The sequence below is a fragment of the Lynx canadensis genome, chromosome D1 (genome assembly GCF_007474595.2).
Source record: "Lynx canadensis isolate LIC74 chromosome D1, mLynCan4.pri.v2, whole genome shotgun sequence".
NCBI lineage: Eukaryota > Metazoa > Chordata > Mammalia > Carnivora > Felidae > Lynx > Lynx canadensis.
The window spans coordinates 65,075,404-65,090,953 of NC_044312.2; the positions used below are offsets into that span (position 1 = coordinate 65,075,404).

The 15,550-nt window shown below is 39.2% G+C and overlaps 1 protein-coding gene across 1 annotated transcript in view; it reads right to left on the bottom strand.

Annotated features, from left to right (window-relative positions):
* Nucleotides 1–36: 36 nt before the first annotated feature.
* The window catches only part of RIC3 (RIC3 acetylcholine receptor chaperone), a 50,887-nt gene continuing 35,373 nt past the window's right edge, over nucleotides 37–15,550 (bottom strand). The window contains exon 5 of the mRNA XM_032595073.1: nucleotides 37–4,234. Within this exon, the coding sequence (XP_032450964.1) occupies nucleotides 3,762–4,234 (473 nt within the window). The 3' untranslated portion in view covers nucleotides 37–3,761. The remainder of the gene's footprint in view (nucleotides 4,235–15,550) is intronic.

A 15,550-nucleotide genomic window follows, 5' to 3' on the forward strand; every position in this document is an offset into this window, starting at 1 on the left:
GACCATATATCAATCAACAAATTAAACTTGAACTGTTTCAACATGACTGTGCATTTTTTTCTTTGTAGAAAAGGAGAAAAAAACCTTTCTTACCTAAAGTTTTTTCCTACACCATTCATTTCCTTCTGTCCTAAGAGCCTCCGGGGTGGGTGGGAAGGCATCATGGCTTGGTTGGAAACACTATCATGTGGGTTGAGGCTGTCCTGTCTCTGGCTGTGCTCTTCAAATTTAAGGATGGTGAGAACCACACACACACACACACACACACACACACAGGCTGGGAAAGGCTGGAAGAATAGTTAAGGATAGAAGTTACTTAGGTTAGCACAGTCCTCTGCAAGAATGGGCTGTTTGGTTCCTGAGTGTCGCCCTGAGGGCCCGGCCCTTGGGAACAAAAATAGGGTTGGTTTATTTTTTACCCTAGATTTGGAGTTTTTATGTGGCTAAGATAATTTCCTGCCTCAATCATGGCCTATATCTCCTTGCTCTGCCTCTGTGGAAAACAACAGTACAGGTTCTTACTAAAAAGGGAAGAGGTTTTTGTTGTTTAGTGGTTAGGTTAAAAACAAGTCTTTTAAATACATCCAGGATGGTCCTGGTTTACACCTATTGTGCTGGCATAATTAAAGTCCCCTTTCCCCAAAATGTCTTAGTTTGTACCATGAGTCATTGATCACCCAAGTCCTAGAAGGTACAGAGAGTGTGGTTCTTCTAGGCCATCTTTTCTAAAGGTCAACTATGCCTCCATTCTTCAACACACCTTCCTTCCTGGGTGTAGTTTCTGGAGTGTGTATACTGCCAGTCCTAGAGCTAGCAAGGTGCTTTCTTTTGCTCTTATTGGACAGGAAAGAGCATCTCCTGACTGGATCACCCACCTGATTTAACCAAGCATGGTCCCAGGTGACGCAGTGGCTTCCTAGGCCAACTGTCTGTCCTCCATGCTCTGCCACAGTGCTCAAAGGTCACTGAAAACTAGTACCTGGGGGCTCATCCAAGTTCACAGCCCAGACCAGTTCTGAAAAATGAAGACAATGGTGAGAGCGAGAGCAGGCATGACAACGAAAACCAGTGCTAGGATTTGGTCATCCTGAGTTGTATGTACACATAATTGTCATCCCTGAGGGATAAAATAATTCTGGAAAATCCAAAAGACTAAACAACTGGTGAATAATCAAAATTTCTAAAATATAAATATGTTAATATTTATTATTGCTGTTTAAGCCAACCAAGAGCTAGGGCAACAAGAACCATCATGAGCTCTTAGTACTTCTGGCAGGAACTATTCCCATAAGCCATTTCCCCCAAAGATTAACATTCAAAATTAAAGAGTTGGTTAGGCAACACCTTACATACCATCCTCAAAAATACCTGAACATCCATACACTTTTCACACCAGTTTTGTCTAACACTGCCCTTTCTGCCAAGAATGTTCTCTTCCTTGGCCACCTGAAGTTCCCAGCACGCCTCAAGATCCAACTCGCCCGTCAAGTGTCTTGGAAGTACTTTGGCCAAAATGATCTTTATGTTTCTATAGATTTGGGTCCATGTCTCAATTACAGCATAAAGTCTTGTACAAGAAAAGTAAATTATCTACCACTTATTGAGTGGTTATGTTTGAGATAGGAGGGCTAATGCTGTTTTATATGCACTGAGGAGTTCACGTTTAATCCTCCTAACTACCCTATGAGACCTGGACTTGTACTCCCCTGCACTAGATAGGAGAAAACCAAGACTCAGAAGGGTTAAGGACCCAACAAGACTCTATGGACAGAACAGGCATGGATGGAATCATGACCGACATTCTCTGCTTGCAGAATTCACCATCGAGCCCTTTTATAGTTAATAGTTCACTGAAAATAATAAATTAGACAAGGCTCCCACACCAAATTTTGTTTCTCAAAGTTAGGAATTGAGCCCCTGCTCCCACTGCCTACCCCTGGGCAGTGTCTAAATGAACACATGAATGAACAAGCTAGAAACACACACATCTTAATAATGGAAACATATATACTAAGGCAAAAAAGAAATTAGAACCAGGGACCCAGGACTCCTCATAAATCAACCCCTCACAGTGAATAAAAGGAAATAATGGAAAACAATTTATCAAAACAGTTCAGAGCACCTACATTATTTTTTACCTTAAGCATTACATCTAGATCATTTATAGTACATTTTAAACTACATTCTTTAAAGTGAATCAAATATTCTACACAGAGATAGATGCAATATACTTCCTACAGACTCAGTCTTCAATGACTTCTCTAACAAAAATGTTAATTTCATCAACAAGAAATGCCTAGTAGTAGCTGACATATTAATATGATCCCATACCTTTTGACAGTCTATAGGCTTAGATGTGTGATTTTAACTATTTTCCTGGCATCTTAGACAACTAGGAACAATGGAACTCCAAAAGCTCTATCTACCCTCACATAATTTAATTTTCATGTCTTCTGCATTTTATGATTGGGAATGTTCTTGGGAATGTGTCTTCTTTAAACTCAGGTCTTACATGTAAACTGAATTCACTCATCTTTACTAGCCAGGATACCTGGGTGCCATTTTATCTCCAGAAGACACATGGCAGATGGCACCTTAGAGATGAGGTCTTTAGTTTGGTCAAAATCCTTCCAGTCATAACCTACCTCCTACTTTCCCAACCCTTCTCAAAAGACCCAGATACCTGAATAGAGAACAAATAGTCTCTTCCCCTGGCCTATATAGCTATAGGGGCTATATGCCCCTGCTATATTGGTTCTCTGCAAAAGACACACGCTGCCACTTCCCTTTGGGGCTGGCACTTTGTCTACAAGCTCAGTCGTCCTCACTTCTGTTTCAATTCATGTGGTTGCAGAGGGCATATTTAGAATAGCTTCCAGGCCAGGACTGCTGTAAGCACATGGATTCTTTCCCTATCCCTGGCTCTCTGGCCACCTGAGCATCTCATGGAGGACCAGCATTCTCACACGGCTTTCTTGTAGCCTTAACAGCCTCAAACCTTGGATCTGGAGGGCAAGGCCTAAAAAGTCTCTATTTAAACCTTCTTCTGGCCACTGAGGGCCAGAGGTATAAAGGTGCTTCTGGGTTGGCAGTTCTGTGAACACAACAGGGATAAAGGAAGCTAGAGATCCAGGCAATACTGGAGCAAAACAGTCACCCAACAGGTCTCCAGGCTCCTTCACAAATCACTGGGGGCTTCTGCTACTCTGAAGAAAAGGAGGTATCTGAGGCAGCAACAGTGCTCCTAAAAAGGCCCTTGCTGTGGCAAACGGGCTTCAGCTCACACAGCAGAGTCCTACCCTGCTCTGGCCCCATCATACCCACAAAAAATGTTCTCTTCTTGAACCCAGGAGACCACTAACCTGCTCAAGGCCCACAGAATAAGACATCTTGGACTCTGAAATCTTCACTTTTGCAACCATAAGTCCTCATCACATGTAAACTGATGTTCGTTCACAGGTAAACCATCTGCTACTCCTAGCACGAGGAGTTAGACCCCTGTCCCTGAGTGTACAATAGATCAAATATAATTACTCAGTGGATCGACTCTCTGGTGGAAGAAAGGCATAAAGAGTGAAGCTGTATTATGTTCATACTAATTGCTACCGTGTTTTACAAGGTGACAGGTGTCTGAGCACCAGGAAGGATACATGATATCCATGGTAGTGGCCTGATTAGCTAGGATATTTAAACACAGAATGAAGTATAGGGCACAGGGCCAAGGATGAAATCGGAGAAGGGAGAGAAAGGTCACCTTGGGACTAGAGTAATGGATACTTCCCCAAACCAGCTGTTTTCAACTCCAAACCCTGGGGGTTCCGCTTCCTCAATGTACCATCTGTATGTGTTTTATCAGTGCTGATGCCCAACCCTTTATCCCTGAAGTCTTGGGGCCATACTTCTTTGGTGGCTTCCTCTTGTTCAGTGTAATTGTCTGCACTGAATCCAGCATTCTCTGCCAAGACCGCAGGATCCTCCTCTTCATGAAAACAGCAGGAACATGTTTCTGGCTTTGGGTCACATGAGGTAACAGAATTATCTTCCTGGACTCTGGGGTCAGTGGGCACTCCCCACCCTAAATGGTCTGATTCTTCACCTTCTAGCAATTCCATTCTTTCAGCTATTTCTTCAGCAGACGGTTCCTTGGGGTCAGGGTAATCCACTAAGATGGTTTCTTGCCTACGCTTGATGCAATCTGAAAGGTCATAAATTGGGTAAGTTTCTTCAGGGTAACCTAGAGAAAAAAGCAGCAAAAAGTCTTACTTTGTGTTGAAGAGACATTCTTTGTATTAGGCTCAAAGAGGCTTCTTAGGCAGCAGCTATCCTGTCCCAACAAATCCATTCAAGAAATCTCTAACAGGACTCTAACAGTTCCATTCAAGAAATCTCTAACAGGACTCTAACAGTTCTAAAGTTTCACTTGAGTAAATTCTTAGCAATCTGGCAGACTACCCCCGTGTTCTTTGAAATACAAACCAATTCAGAAGAAAAACTCTTCTTAAGTGCAGGGTGCTTAGGGCGGAGCGGAAGTCTCACACCACCAACTTCTGCTGTAGTGATGAAGATTAAACAAACATGAGCCTTCGGTTAAAAACAAACAAACAAAAAGTACCAAACACCAGAGAGCATAGCTCAAGGCTAATGTTTATAATTTCTATTTGGAACCATTTCCAAATCTTCCTGGGTGGGGAGAGGAGAAGAAAAGGAACACTAAGCTCTTCGAAAAAATATACCACGAAGGCTTCCACTAATCAAAAGAACTGAAATGGCTTGCAAGTGTCAGAGAGAGAGAGAGAGTACACTCCAGCAAGACATGCCCAAGATCCCGAAGGACAGGAACTGCGTTTTCACAAGACACAATCCCCATTGTTGGCTTCTTCGTCTTCACAAAATAGAACAAAAGAGACAACAAACCGGTAAACAAAATAAGTAGTACTGGTACTGAATTCCAGCTATGATAATGAGAAAAGACAAAATGTTGCCAAATTAAAGAACGAAATGAAATAAATCTGTGTCAGGCAAGCTGCGCCAGAGCGGCAGATGGGCCTCGCTGGAGCTCATATGCCAGAGCTGGCAACAGCAGCCGTGCACGCTACACGATGTGAAAAGCCGGAGAATTCAAAATCCATTTGCACATTATGATAATTGGCAAATTTCAACCCTAATACAAACCACTTTTTGCCTGCAAATTCTGAAAAGGGTCTTTTTTTTTTGATGCAGTGTAGAGTGTGGAGAGACATATTTTAACAACATGAACTGTTTTTTTTTCTGATCATAAATCATACAGACTCACTGTAAAAATTTTGAAAAACACAGACAAGTTTTAAAAAGAAAACACAAGTCACCTAGAATCCCACCATTGATGATAATTTGTTGTGTTGCTTCTGGCCTTTTTATCATATATTATACTCATTTTTTCATTCAATATTAGATCATGAGCACTTCTCCATGTCATTAGGCATTTTAAAGTTTGCAAAATATCCCATCATACAGCTACATAACTCACCTGCCTTACCATGCCTTTTCTGTAAAACCTGTAGATTCTTTCCTATGCTCCCTTATTGTAAGTAACACAGCAGCTAAGATCTCTGAATATTAATCTATGTCCACTTCCCCATTTCTTTAAGATACACTTCTAGAGGGTGTCTGGGTGGCTAAGTTAAGCGTCTGACTCTTGATTCCGGCTCAGGTCGTGATCCCACGGTTTGTGAAATCAAACCCCGAGTTGGGCTCTGTTTGGGAATCTCTCTTTCCTTTTCCTCTCTCTCCCGCTCTCTATGCCCCTCTCCTACATGTGGGTGCATTCTCTCTCTCTCAAAAAGAAACTTAAAAAAAGATACACTTCTAGAAATATGAGAACTAAAGTTTAGGATTAGACATTTTAAAAGCCTTTTTTACACCCTGCCAAATTACTTTCCAGAAGAATGTATACACTTTTATTTTTACCAGTGATGTAAAAAAACAAAACAAACAAAACAAACACACACAAAAATACAACTGTCGATCTTATACCCTCATCATCACTGATAGCAGTAGGTTAAGAATCTTGCCAATGCAATCTTAGTTCCCAAGTTTAACTTACTGTGTGTGGGTGGAATGCTAGGTAAAAGAGTTTAGCTACCCAAGGCCCTCACTGCCTCCTTGGTCAAGGGCAGGGGTCCTGGGGAGGCTTACTTGCTAGTTAGCTCCTAGTCACTGAATGCTTAAGAGATGTCCATTTTCTGGCATGTTCCTGCCTTCTCCTTACACCAAGAACAAAGCCTACCTTTGGAGTTCCATGGCTATCTGCTTTAGTTTAAGAGGGGGAGGGCTGCTGAAAATCAAATAGGCTCACAAATGGGCTTCTAAGGTAGCCCATTATCTGCCAACATTACTGGCTATTCAAGAACTTCGTTAAAAATATGAGCAAAACTCACTGATCCTAAAAGGAAGTCAGCAGGGGAGCCAAACTAAGCAAACTATGTAAACAGCCCTAAAAGAACAAAAACAAAACCAAAATAGTCAATGTAGGAAACAGGAGTTAATACCAACTTAAAATGGATATTCCCAGTAATATTAAAAATAATACTGCATTGGTAAAACCCAACCAGGGTTCAGTATAAAAAGGGGAGCAAACAGGCAATAAGAACTATTAGAGCTGGGAAAACTGTACAGCAACATGCAGAAGAATGAACCTGGACCATTTTCTTACACCATACATAAAAACTCAAAATGGATGAAAGACCTAAATGTAAGACAGGAAGCCATCAAAATCCTCGAGGAGAAAGCAGGCAAAAACCTCTTTGATCTTGGCTGCAGCAACTTCTTACTCAACACATTTCCAGAGGCAAGGGAAGCAAAAGCAAAAATGAACTACTGGGACCTCATCAAAATAAGCTTCTGCAAAGCAAAGGAAACAATCAGCAAAACTAAAAGGCAACTGACGGAATGGGAGAAGATATCTGCAAATGACATATCAGATAAAGGGTTAGTATCCAAAATCTATAAAGAACTTCTCAAACTCAACACCCAAAAAACAAATAATCCAGTGAAGAAATGGGCAAAAGACATGAATAGACACTTCTGCAAAGAAGACATCCAGATGGCCAACCAACACATGAAAAAATGCTCAACATCACTCATCCTCAGGGAAATACAAATCAAAACCACAATGAGGTACCACCTCACACCTGTCAGAATGGCTAACATTAACAACTCAGGCAACAACAGAGGTTGGTGAGGATGCAGAGAAAGAGGATCTCTTTTGCACTGCTGGTGGGAATGCAAGCTGGTGCAGCCACTCTGGAAAACAGTATGGAGGTTCCTCAAAAAACTAAAAACAGAACTACCCTACGACCCAGCAATTGCACTACTAGGCATTTATCCAAGGGATACAGGTGTGCTGTTTTGAAGGGACACAAGTACCCCCATGTTTATAGCAGCACTATCAACAATAGCCAAGTATGGAAAGAGCCCAAATGTCCATCGATGGATGAATGGATAAAGATGTATATATATACAATGGAGTATCAAAAAGAATCGGCAATCAAAAAGAATGAAATCTTGCCATTTGCAACTACATGGATGGAACTGGAGGGTATTACACTAAGTGAAATTAGAGAAAGACAAAAATCACATGACTTCATTCATATGAGGACTTTCAGAGACAAAACAGATGAATGTAAGGGAAGGGAAACAAAAATAATATAAAAACAGGGAGGGGGACAAAACAGAAGAGACTCATAAATATGGAGAACAAACTGAGGGTTACGGGAGGGGCTGGGAGAGGGGGAATGGGCTAAATGGGTAAGGGGCATTAAGGAATCTACTGAAATCATTGTTTCACTATATGCTAATTTGGATTTAAATTTAAAAAAAATAAAAAAGAACTATTAGAAATAGAAAATATTGGGGCGACTGGGTGGCTCAGTCGGTTAAGCGTCCGACTTCGGCTCGGGTCACAATCTCACGGTCCGTGGGTTCGAGCCCCGCGTCAGGCTCTGGGTGATGGCTCAGAGCCTGGAGCCTGCTTCCAATTCTGTGTCTCCCTCTCTCTGCCCCTCCCCCATTCATGCTCAGTCTCTGTCTCAAAAATAAATAAACATTAAAAAAAAATTAAAAAAAAAAGAAATAGAAAATATTTCAACTTGAGAAAGGGAGAAAATAAATTGAAATGGACACAGTACGTGAGATCAAGCCCTGCAATGGGCTCTGCATGGACAGCATGGGGCCTGCTTGGGATTCTCTTTCTCCCTCTATGACCCTCCTCCACTTGCTGTCTCAAAGTAAACATTAAAAAAAAAAAAACAACCATTTTTTAAAATGAATAAACAAAATGGACATGGCTAAAAGGCAGATTAGTATATTAGAAGTCAAAGTCCAGAAATTCTTCTAAGACAAAGGTAAAAATGAAAAGGAGATAGAAACTGTGAGAAAATACACACTGCACTGAAGGCTGGCCCGGGACTACCCAATCTCCAAATCACTGGAATTCCAGAATGAGGGAAGAGTAGGTTGAATGGAAGCAAGAACCAGAAAAAAAAAGTTACAAAAGAAAAGATCACTTAGCTGAAGACAGACTCAAGTCTTCAGATGGAAAAGACTCACTAAATGCTAGGCAGAAATACCATGAAAAATCCATTTTCATATACACTCAGATATGCTAATGAACCTGCCCAAATTCAAATGTGTAAGGATTAAAAGATTATGAATTTTCAGACAGAAAACAAACTAGCTAACTAAAAGGTTCCCTACAGAGAAGAAGAATCAGACTGTGGTAAGATTTCTCATTTTCAACATCAAAGAGAAATAAAGCAACTTTATTTGCAAGTCATCTTAAAGCAAATCGTCTTCAGATGTGTAAGGAAAAAGAGCACAAAATTAACTGTATCAAAGTGAAAAATGGCATATGTAGATACCCAAGTACTTGTCAAGTACACTTGGGGGTGACAGGGTAGGGGTGGAAACACTTAGGAACTCTGATACAAAGAAAAAAAATCAAAAAAATTGAGAAAGAACATACTGCATATGAGAAAGCAGTGAACAATGAATCGGTAGAAATTATCAATGTAAAATAATTGAAACTGTGGTTAGAAATTTAATGCCATTGTTCAGAAATACTTAAAACAGGCTACTATATTTAAAAGTTAATATCACTTGGACCTAAATTCTATATAATTTCAACACCTGAGAGGTAGACAGAAAATGAACGGGATATCGGGACAAGGTTATATAAAGAGATTTGCAATCTGGAGGATAAAATGAATACCAGTTTTTATTTCCTTGATTACTAGTGAGACTGAAATACTTTTTAATGTTTTGTTAGCAAGGTGCATTTTTTTCTTTTGTGTACTGCTTACGTAGGAGGATTTCAGTGTTTTATAAATTATAGAATTCTTTATATACTAAAAGGTATCAACTTCTTTTCAGTCATACTTGTCACAAATATATTTCCTGTTTAGTGTTGGCTTTAAGTTTTGTGGTATTCTCTAATCTACACAAAGTAAAAGTTCTATGTATTCAGAGTACAATATCCTTTCCCTTAAAATTTTTTCACTGCTTTTATTATTTTTTTAACATGAAATTTATTGTCAAATTGGTTTCCATACAACACCCAGTGCTCATCCCAACAGGTGCCCTCCTCAATACCCATCACCCACCCTCCCCTCCTTCCCACCCCCCATCAACCCTCAGTTTATTCTGTTTTTAAGAGTCTCTTATGGTTTGGCTCCCTCCCTCTTTTTTTTTTTCTTCCCCTCCCCCACTGGTCTTCTGGTAAGTTTCTCAGGATCCACATAAGAGTGAAAATATATGGAATCTATCTTTCTCTGTATGACTTATTTCACTTAGCGTAACACTCTCCAGTTCTACCCACATTGCTACAAAAGGCCGTATTTCATTCTTTCTCATTGCCAAGTAGTATTTCATTGTGTATATAAACCACAATTTCTTTATCCATTCATCAGTTGATGGACATTTAGGCTCTTTCCATACTTTGGCTATTGTTGAAAGTGCTGCTATAAACATTGGGGTACAAGTGCCCCTATGCATCAGCACTCCTGTATCCCTTTGGTAAATTCCTAGCAGTGCTATTGCTGGGTCATAGGGTAGATCTATTTTTAATTTTTTGAGGAACCTGCACACTGTTTTCCAGAGCGGCTGCACCAGTTTGCATTCCCACCAACAGTGCAAGAGGGTTCCCATTTCTCCACATCCTCGCCAGCATCTACAGTCTTCTGATTTGTTCATTTTAGCCACTCTGACTGGCATGAGGTGGTATCTGAGTGTGGTTTTGATTTGTATTTCCCTGATGAGGAGTGATGTTGAGCTGCTTTTCATGTGCCTGTTGGCCATCTGGATGTCTTCTTTAGAGAAGTGTCTATTCATGTTTTCTGCCCATTTCTTCACTGGATTATTTGTTTTTCGGGTGTGGAGTTTGGTGAGTTCTTTATAGATTTTGGATACTAGCCCTTTGTCCGATATGTCATTTGCAAATATCTTTTCCCATTCTGTTGGTTGCCTTTTAGTTTTGTTGATTGTTTCCTTTGCAGTGCAGAAACTTTTTATCTTCATGAGGTCTGAATAGTTCATTTTTGCTTTTAATTCCCTTGCCTTTGGAGATGTGTCAAGTAAGAAATTGCTGCGGCTGAGGTCAGAGAGGTTTTCCCTGCTTTCTCCTCTAGGGTTTTGATGGTTTCCGGTCTCACATTCAGGTCCTTTAACCATTTTGAGTTTATTTTTGCAAATGGTGTGAGAAAGTAGTCTAGTTTCATTCTTCTGCATGTTGCTGTCCAGTTCTCCCAGCACCATTTGTTGAAGAGACTTTTTTTCCATTGGATATTCTTTCCTGCTTTGTCAAAGACTAGTTAGCCATACTTTAGTGGGTCCAATTCTGGGTTCTCTATTCTATTCCATTGGTCTATGTGTCTGTTTTTGTGCCAATACCATGCTGTCTTGATGATGACAGCTTTGCAGTAGAGGCTAAAGTCTGGGATTGTGATGCCTCCTGCTTTGGTCTTCTTCTTCAATATTACTTTGGCTATTCAGCGTCTTCTGTGGTTCCATACAAATTTTAGGATTGCCTGTTCTAGCTTCAAGAAGAATGCTGGTGCAATTTTGATTGGGATTGCATTGAATGTGTAGATTGCTTTGGGTAGTATTGACATTTTAACAATATTTATTCTTCCAATCCATGAGCAGGGAATGTTTTTCCATTTCTTTGTATCTTCTTCAATTTCCTTCATAAGCTTTCTACAGTTTTCAGAATACTGATCTTTTACATCTTTGGTTAGGTTTATCCCTAGGTATTTTATGATTCTTGGTGCAGTTGTGAATGGGATCAGTTTGTCTTTCTGTTGCTTCATTATTAGTGTATAAGAATGCAACTGATTTCTGTACATTGATTTTGCATCCTGCGACTTTGCTGAATTCATGTATCAGTTCTAGTAGACTTTTGGTGGAGTCTATCGGGTTTTCCATGTAGATCATGTCATCTGCAAAAAGTGAAAGCTTGACTTCATCTTTGCCAATTTTGATGCCTTTGATTTCCTTTTGTTGTCTGACTGCTGATGCTAGAACTTCCAACACTATGTTAAACAACAGTGGTGAGAGTGGACATCCCTGTCGTGTTCCTGATCTCAGGGAAAAAGCTCTCAGTTTTTCTCCATTGAGGATGATATTAGCTGTGGGCTTTTCATAAATGGCTTTTATGATGTTTAAGTATGTTCCCTCTATCCTGATTTTCTTGAGGGTTTTTATTAAGAAAGGATGCTGAATTTTGTCAAATGCTTTTTCTGCATTGACAGGATCATATGGTTCTTTTGTTTTATTAATGTGATGTATCACATTGATTGATTTGTGAATGTTGAACCAGCCCTGCAGCCCAGGAATGAATCCCACTTCATCATGGTGAATAATTCTTTTTATATGCTGTTGATTCAATTTGCTAGTATCTTATTGAGAATTTCTGCATCCATATTCATCAGGGATATTGGCCTGTAGTTCTCTTTTTTTTACTGGGTCTCTGTCTGGTTTGGGAATCAAAGTAATGTTGGCTTCATAGAATGAGTCTGGAAGTTTTCCCTCCCTTTCTATTTTTTGGAACAGCTTGAGAAGGATAGGTATTATCTCTGCTTTAAATGTCTGGTAGAACTCCCCAGGGAAGCCATCTGGTCCTGGACTCTTATTTGTTGGGAGATTTTTGATGACTGATTCAATTTCTTTGCTGGTTATGGGTCTGTTCAAGTTTTCTATTTCTTCCTGTTTGAGTTTTCGAAGTGTGTAGGTGCTTAGGAATTTGTCCATTTCTTCCAGGTTGTCCAGTTTGTTGGCATATAATTTTTCATAGTATTCCCTGTTAATTGCTTGTATTTCTGAGGGATTGGTTGTAATGATTCTGTTTTCATTCATGATTTTATTTGGGTCATCTCCCTTTTTTGAGAAGCCTGGCTAGAGGTTTATCAATTTTGTTTATTTTTTCAGAAAACCAACTTTTGGTTTCATTGATCTGCTCTACAGTTTTTTTTTATATTCGATATTGTTTATTTCTGCTCTGATCTTTATTATTTCTCTTCTTCTGCTAGGTTTGGGGTGTCTTTGCTGTTCTGCTTCTATTTCCTTTAGGTGTGCTGTTAGATTTTGTATTTGGGATTTTTCTTGTTTCTTGAGATAGGCCTAGATTGCAATGTATTTTCCCCCAGGACTGCCTTTGCTGCATCCCAAAGTGTTTGGATTGTTGTATTTTCATTTTCGTTTGTTTCCATATATTTTTTAATTTCTTCTCTAATTGCCTGGTTGACCCACTCATTGTTTAGTAGGGTGTTCTTTAACCTCCATGCTTCTGGAGGTTTCCCAGACTTTTTCCTGTGGTTGATTTGAAGCTTCATAGCATTGTGGTCTGAAAGTATGCATGGTATGATGTCAATTCTTGTATACTTACAAAGGGCTGTTTTGTGACCCAGTATGTGATCTATCTTGGAGAATGTTCCATGTGCACTCGAGAAGAAAGTGTATTCTGTTGCTTTGGGATGCAGAGTTCTAAATATATCTGTCAAGTCCATCTGATCCAATGTATCATTCAGGGCTCTTGTTTCTTTATTGATCCTGTGTCTAGATGATCTATCCATTGCTGTAAGTGGGGTATTCAAGTCCCCTGCAATTACATTTTTATCAATAAGGTTGCTTACATTTGTGATTGTTTTATATATTGGGGGCTCCCATATTCGGCACATAGACATTTATAATTGTTAGCTCCTCCTGATGGATAGACTCTGTAATTATTATATAATGCCCTTCTTCGTCTCTTGTTGCAGCCTTTAATTTAAAATCTAGTTTTGTCTGATATAAGTATGGCAACTCCAGCTTTCTTTTGACTTCCAGTAGCAGGACAGTTCTCCATCCTCTCACTGCTTTTAAAAAATGTAATTGTAGATTCACATGTAGTTATAAGAAATATAGAAACCCCGTGTACCCTTTACCCAGCTTCTCCCAATGATGGTATCTTGCAAAACTATCCTACAATAGGACAATCAGTATATTAATATTGATGAAATTAATATACAGAGCATTTCTATCACCACAAGGATTCCTTATATTTCCCTTTCCCTTTTATTGCCACACCTAGTCCCTCCTGCCCCATTTCCTCCTCAACCTCAGGCAACTACTACCAATCTGTTCTCCATTTCTATAATTCTGCCATTTCAAGAATGTCCTATAATCACACAGTATGGAACCTTTTGGAATTAGCCTTTTTCACTCAGTATAATTATCTGGAAATTCATCCAGGTTGTTGCATATATCAATAATTTACTTTTATTGCTGAGTAGTACACCAAAGTATCAATGTACCATAGTTTGTAACCATTCACCTGCTGAAGGATGTCTGGGTTGTTTGCAGTTTGGGGCTACTACTAATAAAGCTGCTATGCATATTAATGTACAAGTTTTATGTGAACATAAGTCTTCACTTCTGAGGTTAATGCCCAGGAGTGCAACTTTCAGGTTCCACAGTGGATCTAGTTTCTCCACATCCTTGTCAGCATTTGGTGTTGTTACTGTTTTTTTACTTTAGTCATTCTGCTAGATGTGTAGTGGTATTTATTGTGATTTTAATTTGTATTTTCTTAGTGGCTAATGATGTTTAACATCTTTTCATGTGCTCATCTGCCATCTGTGTATCTCCTCTCTGGTGCAAGTCAGTTCATATCTTTTGCCCATTTCCTAACTGGATTGTTTATTTTTCCCTGTTTTGAGAGTTCTTTATATACTCTAGATATAAGTCCTTCGTTGGACATGTGATCTGCAAATATTTTTCTTTCACTGTGTAGCTTGTCTTTTCATCATCTTAATGGGGTCTTTTGCAGAGCAAAAGTTCTGGATTTTGATGACATCCACTTATCAATTTTTCCTTTTATGAATTGTGTTTATGATGTCAAGCCTAAAAACTCTTTAGACAATCCTTGGGACCTAGGATTAGGCAAATTTTTTCAAAAAAGGTTTATAGTTTTACCATTTACATTTATGTTGATGACCCATTTTTAATTAATTTTTGTATAACATGTAGACCTTGGTTTGATGATTATTTTTTGCTACGGATATCCAGTTGCTAGAGCACCATTTGTTAACTCCACTGAAATGGTTTTGTAACTTTGTCAAAAATCAGCTGTACATATTTATGGGGTTCTGGGTTCTCAGTTCTTTGATCTAGGTGTCTGGTCCTATACCAGTATCACAAAGTTTTGATTACTGTAGCTATATAATAAGTGTTGGAATCAGGTAAACTAATTCCTCCAATTTTTCCAAAATTGTTTAGCTATTCTATTTTCTCTGCTCCTCCGTATACATTTTAGAAGAATCTTGTCCAGGGGAGCCTGGGTGGCTCAGTTGGTTAACCTCCAGCTCTTGATTTCGGCTCAGATCATGATCTCACAGTTCATGAGTTCTGTGCTGACAATGCAGAGCCTGCTTGGGATTCTCTCTCTCCCCATCTCTCTGGCCTCTCACTCATGCGCACTCTCTCAAAATAAACTTTCAAAAATATATAAATAAATAAAATTGATATCAACATGTTCTTTGCTATTATGTAGAAATACAAAGATTTTTTGTATTTTTATCTTGTAATCTAACACATGCTGAATGCACCCCGGCAGTTTTAAAAATGGATTCCTTGGGGTTTTCTACAAAGGCAATCATGTAATCTTCAAAGAGGAGCAGTTTTGTTTCTTCCTTTTTAATCTGTATGCCTTTTATTTCCCTTACCTGCCTTACTACACTACCTATTTTTTTTTGATTATGCTGAATGAGAGTAGTCACCCTTGCCTGTTCCCAATCTCAGGGGGAAAGCATTTATCTTTGATCATTAAACATAATGCTAGCTGTAGGTTTTTGTAGATTCTCTTTATCCAGTTGATGAAATTCCCCTCTATTCCTAGTTTTCTGAAAGTTTTTATTATGAATGGGTCTTGTAATACTTTTATGCTCAAGAAATCCTTTCCTGCTAAAAAGCCCGTACATATTCACAACCATTTTTTTCTATTTTTTAAAGGTTCTTCTCTATCCCTAACTTAGTATATCCA